Below are 11,842 nucleotides of genomic sequence, written 5' to 3'. Positions count from 1 at the left end.
TAAAGATTAGTAGGGACTCATTTGTGCCTCAGTGTCCTCATTTGGGGTTTGGGGGAGGTTTGTGTGTATGTGTTTAAAGTTTATTTATTCACCTTGAGGGGGGTGGGGGTGTGGCAGAGAGAGAGAATCCCAAGCAGGCACTGCACTGTTGACACAGAGCCCGATGCGGGGCCCGAACCCACGAACCTTGAGATCATGACCCGAGCCAAAGACGGATGCTCAACCGACTGAGCCACCCAGATGCCCCTGTGTGTGTGTGTGTGTGCGTATTTTTTTTGAGAGGGAGAGAGAAAACAAATGTGGGAGCAGGAGAGGGGTCGAGGGAGAGGCACAGACAGAATCCCAAGCAGGTTCCATGCTCAGCCCAGAACCCAATTCGGAGCTTGATCCCACGACCATGAGATCATGACCTGAGATGAAATCAAGAGTCGGATGCTTAACCACCTCAGCCACCCAGGCGCCCCTCAGTGTCCTCATTTGTAAAATGAGAATAAGTAAGTCATTGTGGAAATAAAATGGGATAATTCATATAAAATACGTGTAATGGTATACCGCATATAATGTTCACCTAATAGTAGCTATTGTTGATATAATTACTTGGCTGTTGGACATTGCATGGGTGATGTGAATCAAGGAGGGGCCGTAGAAAAAGGAAGGAGATTAAGTAATGCCTGGAAATACGGCCAAAATGAGAAGAATAGCTTCATTCGCTGAGAAGCTTACCTGAAATTTACATTTTCAAAGGGAAAAGAGGATATTTATACCTTTGTACATTGCTGCAGTCGGAGATCGCATGTTCATGCACCACCTTTTCAGCTGACATTTGTTCTTAGTCTCAGGAAAGAGCACTGTAGTCCAAGCCTCAGAGAACTACTTACAGCTCAATACTGGCCTCCTATGGCAGTGGAAGCCAGAATTAAAATCCCAAGAACAAGAGAAACAATTCTCTTCATTAACGGAGCTCCCGGGGGTGGGGGAGTGCATTGTCATTAGTGTAATAAATGTTATTGTGGTAAAGGAATTGACATGAGCTGAATGATCAAAGCTGAGTGGGTGTTCATCAATTGAATGAGAGGCCCTGGGGGTGGGAATGATTGGAGGGGTGTTCAGGACCACAGAGTTGTGTGAACAAAAGCAGAGAGGCAGGAAACAACATTAGGCCTTAAAAAAGCAGGAAGTCCCTTTGTGACGCTTGAACATAGAGTGTGAGAGAGACGGCAGAGAGAGAAAAAGCCAAGAGAGGCTGGGAAGGACCAGATCCCTTATGGTCTTGACTACAGACAATCTGGACTTTCTTTTCCTAATTAATAAGAAATTACGGTTGAAGAGTCGAGAGAGAGAGAGAGAGACTTAGAAGAGTGCATGAAGAAGGACTGGTGAGGACTGAAACTATAAAGTATCAGTAGGGATTGCAAGGAGGATACAGGTACAACAGAAGGTTAAGATTCCATACTTGGAAGTAGTCAAAATTAAAAAAAGTGGGACACCTGGGTGGCTCAGTTGGTTAAGCGTCTGACTCTTGATTTTGGCTCAGGTCACCATCTCACAGTTCGTGAGTTCGAGCCCCATGTTGGGCTCCACGCTGACAGCATGGGAGCCTGCTTGGGATTTTTCTCTCCCTCCCTCCCTCTCTCTGCCCTTCACCCCCCCCAAAAGAAATAAACTTTAAAAAGTAAATACATTAAAAAATTAAAAATTAAAAAAAAAGTAGGTACACATGATCTCCCAATTCAAGATTTTATTTATATGCAATGTTTTACAAAATTATTTAGGATATGAAGTCAGAGTTGGTTACACATTTAGCTATTTGTTTCATTGATAATAATAGAGTACATGAAATTAGGAATTTCCCAGAAAGTGGGGTGAGAGAATTCTTTAATCTATAGCCCTGGAACGAGGCAGAAACACTAAGTCCTTGCGACTTTTATTTCTACCTCAGAGGTCAGCATGGGTCTAGGAAGGTCCTAGGTAACCTGGTATAATATGGGGCTGGTGCAGAATGAAATGTCTAACTTCTAAAATTAGGACTCATACTCTACGTAAACTCTAGGTACTCCTGACAGGAGTGCTAATAGTGTGGAAAAAGAGATCTATGGACCAGCGATTGATTTAAGAGAGTGCCACAGAATCCTATAAAATCTGGAAGAAACAGAATCCACCGGTACAAGTTAAGACTGCCCATGGTCTCTACTTTCAAAGACACATTACACTGCCCTGACAGGTAGGGGTTTTCGTGTGACACCAAAGTTGTCATTTGCTGGACCTCTTTGTCTCCTTGGGTATCAAAACTCCATCCTGGCATAAATTTTTCCTAGCCAGTTAAAGGTTTATTACAAATTAAAGAGTTAAAGAAGCCACGCAGATATTTTGGGAAGCAACCCAGAACGAAAGCATCAATAATAAAAGTCAAGTCAACTTCCTATATATCAAAGCACCAAAAGGTCAAGGATGTAAAAAGTGACCTTTACATTTTACAACACTACACGGTGTTTAGTTATTGTTTTCAAAAAATTATCGGAGAACATAGAAATCTTCAAACAATAGTTAAAATGGATAGAAAGTTTTTTAAAAAGTGTTTATTCAGAGGTTAGTGCACACTCAAATATTTGTTAATCTCAAATCTAGATCATTTCTACGTTATTATACATTTTGTTTCCTATAACTGTAAAAATAAGATAAATGTAGGAGTACAGGTGATCTAATCTATATTCCTAGCCCTACTCAATATGTAGCTATATCTTAAATATAAACCTACGCTCAAGTAAAATGTAAAAGGTGATTACTTATAATATTTTTTAAAGTTGAAGGCATTTGCCTAGAGCCTGAATAATTCAGTACCAATCTACTGCAGTATACTTTACTTAGAAATGCTCCTGTTTCAAGCTTGTAAATAATGCAAGGAGTTAAAAAACTGCCCTTGGTTCAAGAGGGAAGCCTGATGAAAAGTGGACATAAAAAAACCAATAAAAAAACAAAAAAACAAAAAAACTTCATCATTCGTCAAGGAGAAATCTGAAACCCCAAATCACCATTCACGATTTGTTATTAATGATAACTTGAGATAAATCCTCAGTTACTGCTAGGTTACGGATCTGTCTTCCCAATGACAGCCTTGTGCCGATAGACTGCAGGAAAGGGGCAATTCCTGAAAGTCGCTGGATCAAACTTCCAGCTACGTTTGGTTTCCTGTTCTGGAACAGTGAGACCAGATTCCATCAAGGGCAAAACTTATCATGTCACTCAAGCCATCCAAAAGATAATTCCAGGGAACCTCAAACCAAGTGGCCGTGCTGTTACCCTGCGTTCCACTCGCACGCTTAGGACACAAAGGTCTCCATTTCTCTAAGGGAACTGCTTTTTCGGCACGACACGCTCTCTCGCTTGCCTTGGAGGCAAGTAATTGGAACCCTAAACACCCGGCGGAGCTTCTGCTGGAACCGGTTACCAACAAAACAATACAAAAAGGGATTAATGCAGCTGTTGGTGAATCCCAGGAGGATGGCAAAAGGAAGTACCAGGTCAATGACTGCTATAACTTCACAGCTATTAATGACACCCATCCAGGCCAGAGCGTCCAGGAAGGTCAGAACATGGAAGGGAAGCCAACAGATGATGAATGCCAGAACGACAGCAGCCGCCATCTTTAGGACTTGGTCACGCGTTATTCTGTTCTTCCCATAGCTGTTGGCCTTCAGTAAGTGTTTTCGGATTCCGAAATAGCACGTTGCTATGAATATCAAAGGGATAATAAAACCGAGGATATTTTTCATTAAGGCAATGCCAGCTGACCATTGGGCATATTTCTCGGGCGGGAAAGCCATAATGCAAGCATTCACTCCTAAATACTCAATGGTTCGGACGTCTCGGAAATAAAATGTTGGCAGCGAGGACACACAGGCCATACACCAGACCAGGGGAACTATGTAAGACGCTTGCCAGGGGTTCCTTCTTTGAGACAGAAAGGGATAGATAACAGATTGGTACCTATCGACACTCATGCAGGTGATGAAAAAAATGCTCGCAAACATGTTCAGGGTCAGGAAGGAGCCAAAAACTTTGCACATGACGGGGCCGAAGAGCCAGTCATATCTGTAAGAATAATAGGTTGCCCAGAGAGGCAGAGTAGCCAAGAGCAATAAGTCAGCCACAGCCAGGTTGAAGATGTAAATGCTGGACACCTTTTTAGGGCCCTTTTGACAACAAAACAGTGTAACCACAATAGTATTGACAAGAAATCCAATCGCAAAAATGATATAGTAGAGAACAGGGATTGCGTCTAAATGCTTATCTGACGGTTTATGCGAGCAGTTGAAGGTAGACTGGTTGCCAATGATGTCCACGAGTCCGAAGTGAAGACTGTTGGTAATGTTTTTGCTGATGGCGGCGAGGGTGAAGTTGCCCTTCATACTGAAAGGTCAGCAGCTCCTAATTCTTATGCCTCCTGTGAAGATAAAAAAAAAAAAAAAAATGGAACTCTCAGAACACATACAGAGTTTAGGACGTCCTTAAGTCTTTAGCATTTTGAAAGTTTCTTGAAAGCAAAAAAGAAGGTGGGTGATTACAGAAAGCATTGGGAACCACAACCACACCTTGGGAAATAAGAATGGATTTTGCTTCTTGAAGAAGAAAAGAGGATTTCCTCAACAGTACCAAGCAGTTAAGACATTTCAGCATCAGGGGCCGAACATTCTGAACAAAACTCTATTTTGCCCATCCTTTCTATCATATTTTTAAGAAGCTTAAGGGAAATCCATAGTTCAAAAGGTTAGCCGGGAAAGAAATATGGGAAGCGAATAAAGAAGGCCTCAAGAAATAAGAAAAGTTAATATTTCAAAACACTTGAGCACATATCTCAGTCTGTATACTTTCTAGAAACCACACTGCTGCCTGCTATTGCATAGAGAAATGCCTTGTTCAAGTAACTAATTATGTACAAATCATTACAGCTATGGAAAATGTAAGTAACATAAGCTATGGAAAAAATAAGTAAGTGTACAAAAGACTGAAAACGAGAATATGCAAAAGGAACATATTGAGATGGGGGGTTGTGGTTGGTTTTTCCTAATGAAAAATAATTCCTTTGCTTCCACTTTTCCATTGTTTTCACAATAATAGTATCATTAAGAGGAAATTATGGAATGTGCACCTATTTCGAACAGCCCCCATTCACATTTTAATAGAGACTATTCATTTTTCATATAGATATTTCATCTGTTTAAAAGGAAATCCATTTTCTTTTTCAATCAGGAAAAGAACAAGAAAAAAAAAATAGCCAAACCTGATTTAGGGTCAAGTAGAAACAGTTTCGATTGCTCAATGAAATAGGAATTGAACATCAATGATGAATCATGAGATAATTGTATCATTTTTCCTTTGCTACCATTTCAGTTTTAACACAACAAAATAATGACAATGCTACATGGCTCTCAAATGTTATAATCAACGCTCCGTGGTACCGGGTTGGTTTATTTTTTTTTTTAGGAGCACCGTTGCTTTAAAACAAAAGAAAATTAGCTGAAGATAAACACAGTAAAGGAAAGACTATTACTTTTGATAGTTCCAAAATACATATAAACTACTCAAAGAAAAACGTAATCACCAAAGAATCTCCTAGTAAACAGCAAAGTTCTCATTTTTGTCTAAAGCTCATTCTCTCATCATCTGGACCTAACAAAGTAACGTGAAAGAATCTAAAATAAACCCACTTGAAGACTTACTGGTTGTTGGAGTTTAAAATTTAGTTATCATAAATCAGCTTGCCTAGTTCCTAAGTGCACCCCTGTAAGAGAAACAGTAGTTTAATAACTTAAGAGTTTTGCAAAATACAGTGTTAAAATACAGGAAAAAGGGAAAGTTCATCCACAAAAAAATATTTTCATTTAATGTATGTTCTACTTTCCAAGTACAGTATATAGAAATTGTGCAGACCTACCTTAAAAATTCAGGCTGAAGAATGCTTTGAATTCTGTGCTTTTTCGTTCCCTTAGACTCGGGGACGTAATAGCACCAGATCTCTGGTTTCCTTCTTATATGTTCGGTCTGTCCACTGGGAGCCTTCAACCTACATAATTCTAGGGCTGACTTATGAACACTTGCCAGCTTTCCAGAGAGGGTTTTTTTTTTTTTTTTTTGGCTGCAAAACATTAATCTGAAATTCTCACTGTCTCCAATCATAACAGCTCATTCAAATAAATCTCAAATAAAAAAAATGAAGTTTCCACAAATGTGTTAGAGAATTTTGAAATCAGGGGCTCACTTGAAAAGAAGAATATAATGATTTGCAGAATTTTCTCTTTCTTTCTCCCTGATACTGGCATTCTAGGATGAGTTGAGGAGTGGAGAAGAGGGAAAGCAGTGAAGGCTGTAAAAGATTTTTACCTCTGTTCAGTAAAGAACGGTAACACCTTTACTCGAGCCTAAACTTGAGAACATTTCTCCCTTGCTTTAAGCAATTTTTGTTGGCTGTTTGCTGGAGAGGTGCTGATAGGAGGGATAGCATGTTTTTTCTTTTTGTTGGGAGTGGGGGGTTGACCAGCCTTACAATCAGTCCCACAGCAGCAAGAGTGACAAAAGAAAAAAAGATAAGAACAGATGACGATAGTGACAACACCGACAATAAACTCTAAGTGCCAAACATGGCTGAATGCCCAATAACTTAATAGAGAAGCGATACAATGTTCTGGTATGTACATGGCCTCTAAGACACAACGACCAACTCCACAAGCTCAGCTGGGCCACTTACTTTGGTTTTGACCTTGGCCAAGTTACTTTCCTTCTTCCTGTCTCAGTTTTCTCAGCTGAGAAATGGGGATGTTGTTAATCACCTACATCACAGAGTTAACGAAAATTAAATGAGCTAGTATTTTTAAAGTGCTTAAAACTACATTTTGCATATGGTGGATGCAATTATAAATATTACCGTCACCTCCAGTTGACAAATCGGGAAGCTGGGGCTCACAGAGTTAAAGTAACTTTTCTGAGGTCACATAGTTACTAAATGAGGCCATCTGAATTTTAACCGAGGCGATCTAATGGCAGAGTCCGTGCTCTTAACCTCCACGTCCCGGGAGGGAGCGCGAGCTGACCCTTGAAGCTCCTTCTTTGTCCTGGCGGAAAGAAACGTGACATTTACAAAAAGTCGCTGCTGACCATTCAAAAGCTGTTACAGGAACAGTAAAGAAGGGGCAAGGGGTTTGGAGGATTGTTACGTGGGAGAAGATATTTTTCTCAATTTTATTCCCCGTATTGCAGTCAATCCTGTAGCAGACGGGACCAGAAACAAGAGGGCACCGTTGCCTGAAAAACATAGCAGGATTCAAAGGTGTGCACACCACGGTTTGGTGATTCTTTTGGGTAGACTGAGTTTGAACACCGAGAAAAATGCGCCTAATACACATACACACCACTGTATTCTATGTCACAATATTTGTTTCCTATGCTCTGGGCAGATTCAGGTGGAGGCTCCGTGCACATGGAGAACCGATGTCTGGGAAACGAATGAGCAGGCACAAATGGTTATCAGCCGGAGAGGTGAAATAGGAACCGGTTTTACTCTTCGTCTCAGCCTAGCTTCTCCGGCCATTTCAAATGTTTGCTTTTGCTGCATACAGGGGAATTTTCCAAACCAGAGCCTCCTGAGTGGTCACGATGGGTCAGATTCCCACCCTGCTCTATTTCTAGCCCCCCTCTCGTACCGGGTGCAAAGGAACAGCCGGGAGGTAAGCTATAAACTTTTGAGAACAGACTGCAGGCTCGCCTCTGGGAGACCTTAGCCTTGAACACCCCCGAGGAGCAGGGGACCTTGTCTAGAGCTTTTGTCCTTCGTTACAGTAAGTTCTGACGTAAATAAGGTTTAAAGCGGCACACATTTCCCAGAAGATTAAAAGAACGTTTACTCTGCCTCTTCATAATTTTAGAAGCAAAAATTTTCACAACTCAAAGAAAAACTCTGTAACTGCAGGAAATTAAGGAAAAAGGTTTTTTGGGTTTTCTTTTCTTTTGCTTTTTGTTTTTGTTTTTTGTTTTTTTTAAGGAATAGCAATCAGGGTGCCTGGGTGGCTCAGTCGGTTAGGCATCCAACTTCGGCTCTGGTCGTGATCTCACAGTTGGTGAGTTCAAGTCCTGCATCGGGCCCTGTGCTGACAGCTGGGAGCCTGGAGCCTGCTTCAGATTCTGTCTCCTCCTCTCTCTGAACCTCCCCAGCTCGCGCTCTGTCTCTCTCTCTCTCTCTGTCTCAAAAATGACTAAATATTAAAAAAAAAAAAATTAAGGAACAATAATATTGACACCACTTAAAGCAAGAAATACAGCATATAATTAATTTAGCAAGGAACTCCAAGTCAAGCCAACAGTGTAAATACACTTGGGAGTCAAATACATGTCAGCCATAGGAAGCGGTACACTAAAAAATTCACTCTCCCGGGGAGAGGGGATAATTTTTCTGTTGGAAGATTGACTTTAAAAGCCTCGGGTCATTTGAATAAATTATGCAGCTCTTCAGGGCAAGTGCAGCTTGGCTAGCAGAATTAAACAATGGTAAATCACTTTAATTTTTTTCTAGTGAACACCTATTATTTATCATGAGATTACTTAACAGTAAATTTAAATGACCACGTTGAAAAACCAAAAAAAAAAAAAAAATCCCATGTTCTGCAGAGGATTTTCTCCTCTGCTAGAAGGATACAGGGTTCAGAAAAAAAAAAATCATCTTTGTCCCTCTCACCCCCACTCACACACACAGATGAGGCTTTGAAGGAGAACAGGAATTATGAAATGCAAAAGTCTGGATATGCATGCCCTGGTTATGAAGGTGAGGATTAGAGGCACAGATCAAGGAATAATTAAATGTATATGGGCCATCTTTTTTAGTCTAAATTTTTCCGGGTCATTTTCATTTTCCCCCACCCCGGCTACCTGAGTCCCTATCCAGACCAACGGCATTTTCACTTCTCCCAAGTTCAATAAACACACACACACACACACACACACACACACACACACTTAACACCAATCTTTTTCAATTCACTTACATATAGGGAAGCCTTAATTTAATTGCCACTGTATTTTTCCCAACGTGGGTATCCCTGAAAAGAGGATAATTAAGATTACTTATTATTGATACATCTTTTCAGATTCCTTTGTGCATCTCTTTAGTTTCCAATATAATGAGAACAAGAACATCTAGATGAAAGCAAGGGAAAAAGAGCTAACAGATTCATCATTTTGCAGAAACCAGCCTAAAAATTCAGTAAAATGGCCAACATGAGCGATTATTTGCATCAAATTAACTGTCTGCTTAGGCATCAAACAGAGAGTAACTGAGAGGGACATGAAATCAGTTAACAAGGTGGAATCCATGTGGTGAAATGAGTAGATGTCTGACTCAGTACATTCCTGAGACCTGTTGTTTCCAGCTGAATCTGGTCCCAAGAATATAAGGAGAAGGAAGAGTTCCAAGTTCCTTTGCCCTAAAGGCATCTGCAGGCCTGAGCATCATGTTCAGACTAGGATCTCACAGAAAGCACCCGACTTCTACCAAATAGCATCTCAGTGCTTTGTGACCCAACTGGTGGAAAAATAAAAAAATTTGAAAATTGTCTTTATTTTTGGTTTGCATTCATTTAACTGATCTGATGGGTTTCTCCCCACTACGACTCAATTGATTAGGTAGGGTATTATATGCCACTTTGGCATACGATTATTTTGAGCTAGAGACAATTGAGAAGAAATAGATATAAGGAAAACTCTCTGCCCCCCCCATTTGCCTGAAAGCAGGATGTAAGTTGTTAAATGTATCTCTCTTTCCTTTACCAGGAAGGACAGAGCTCTTTTTTTTTTTTTAATGTTTTTATTTATTTTTGAGACAGAGAGAGACAGAGCATGATCTGGGGAGGGGCAGAGAGAGGGGGAGACACAGAATCCGAAGCAGGCTCCAGGCTCCAAGCTGTCAGCACGGAGCCCGACACAGGGCTCAAACTCACGGAGTATGAGATCATGACCTGAGCCGAAGTCGGATGCCCAACCGACTCTTAATGAACAGGAGACAGCTCTAAACTCTTATCAGCCCAGAGATGGGGACCAAGAGGAATCTACATAACAAACCTTACTAAATAACTCCTGTTGTCTATTAGTTTTCTCCATATATTTACCTTCTTACAGTTTGCCCCTCTAAAAGCCTGAACCTCTTTTGTTTTGTCACTTCTTTATAATTTTACTGTTCTTTTGTTAAGATGTTATATAAGCCCAAGTTTTGACCACCGCTTTGAGTTACGCATCACTGAGTTTTCCCATGTGTATGCATAATATACATGTTAATAAACTCTGGCTCTATTTAAAATGTCTTTTGTCAGTTAATTTCACACCGCCAGACCCTGAACCTAAGAGGGTTGAGGAATTTTCTCCTCTCTTACAATTAGCTTGACTAAATTATCCAAAATAGGCAATTAATTAAATACACCAAACCAACCAGTTGTCTTAGCAATATTTGAACACCACTGTTAGGTGACGAGGACGTTTGGGGAGAAATGTTGTCAGATTGAATCTCTCATGAGGCAGTGGGTCAATGAATTATTAAGTTTAGGGTTTGGTCCTTAGGCTTGAGATCCCAAACCTGAACTTTCTCACATAGCCCAGGCTTTCAGCAATGGACTCACGCCAACAAAATTCTCACAAATCTAATATACCATTGTGATTGGTACTGTATTATTTTACAATAGGGATATGCTACTTTTCAATGACCATAAAGTCTCTGTTCCTTGTTTACAGCATCCACGGTATCTCCTTCCCAATATCAATAAAGAGAGGAAATCTGGCTTGGTGACTATGCAATCGGACCAGGAAAAATTACTAACTGGAGCATATTTTACTTCAGCTCTGAGAAATTCCATAGCAGAGATAATCATTCTAGAAGCCAGATTGATGAATCCCCCCCCCCCAACTGTTCTCTCCACTGGTTTTGCCTCCCTGAATCCTAATTTTTAGTTGCCACCAAATTCTATTGATACTGTATTTTACTGATGAAGCTATAGTCAAATCCGTGCTCCAGGCAGCTTGGAAGTTTTTGTTCGGTTAATTCAAACAAGACTCTCAAAATCTCAAAGTTGGAGAATGGGGCTGGGGAAAAGCAATGCCTCATTATGTGTGTCTATAACAAAGAGAGAGGAAAGGGGGCAAATAAACATCTCTCCAAAACTAGCCATAAGTTCAGAGAAAATAATAAAAACAAATGGTTATTTGGCTTTGTTTGAGGGATTCATCTGTTCAACCTCTTCCTGAGGCCCCGAAAAAAAGACAGAAAAATAACACGTTGTACAGCTTTGAATATATTTTGCTTTGGAGGTATAAAACAATTTAAGATGAAAAGATAGAGCAAAATGACAGGAAGTTTGGGGGTGGGATTCTTGGGGGATTATGGGGTCTTTACTCCAAGGAAATAAAAAACAGGACGCTTGTCCCCGGGAATTCTGAGACTGCTTGAGATTTTAAGTATTTACCCTACGAATATTTGGATTCGTGGTGTTCAATACAGATTTGTAAGATCTGCAACCAAAAGGAGAAGTTTTACTGTAAATAACTTACAATGTGTCCCCAAAGAAAATATTTTATATCGGTCACATAATTAAAATTATTCATCTTTTTTTTTTTTTTTAATTAAGACGTAATTCACATACCATAAAACCTCTCCGTTTGAAATGTAGCATTCAGGGGCGCCTGGGTGGCTCAGTCGGTTAAGCGTCTGGCTTCGGCTCGGGTCATGATCTCACGGTTCGTGAGTTCGAGCCCCGCGGTGGGCTCTGTGCTAACGGCTCAGAGCCTGAAGCCTGCTTCAGATTCTGTCTCTCCC

At 40.5% G+C, this 11,842-nt stretch overlaps 1 protein-coding gene across 1 annotated transcript; it reads right to left on the bottom strand.

Annotated features, from left to right (window-relative positions):
• Nucleotides 1–3,317: 3,317 nt before the first annotated feature.
• Nucleotides 3,318–5,971, bottom strand: AGTR2 (angiotensin II receptor type 2). The gene is made up of 3 exons (XM_042975003.1): nt 5,933–5,971; nt 5,718–5,779; nt 3,318–4,441 (listed from the first exon to the last, which is right to left on the bottom strand). The coding sequence occupies exon 3, from the start codon at nt 4,404–4,406 to the stop codon at nt 3,318–3,320; it is 1,089 nt and encodes a 362-aa protein (XP_042830937.1). The 5' UTR covers nt 4,407–4,441; nt 5,718–5,779; nt 5,933–5,971.
• Nucleotides 5,972–11,842: the final 5,871 nt, after the last annotated feature.

The sequence above is a fragment of the Panthera tigris genome, chromosome X (assembly GCF_018350195.1).
Source record: "Panthera tigris isolate Pti1 chromosome X, P.tigris_Pti1_mat1.1, whole genome shotgun sequence".
Taxonomy (NCBI): domain Eukaryota; kingdom Metazoa; phylum Chordata; class Mammalia; order Carnivora; family Felidae; genus Panthera; species Panthera tigris.
The sequence above is the reverse complement of the archived record's forward strand: the minus strand, read 5'-3'. Positions and strand labels throughout refer to the sequence as shown.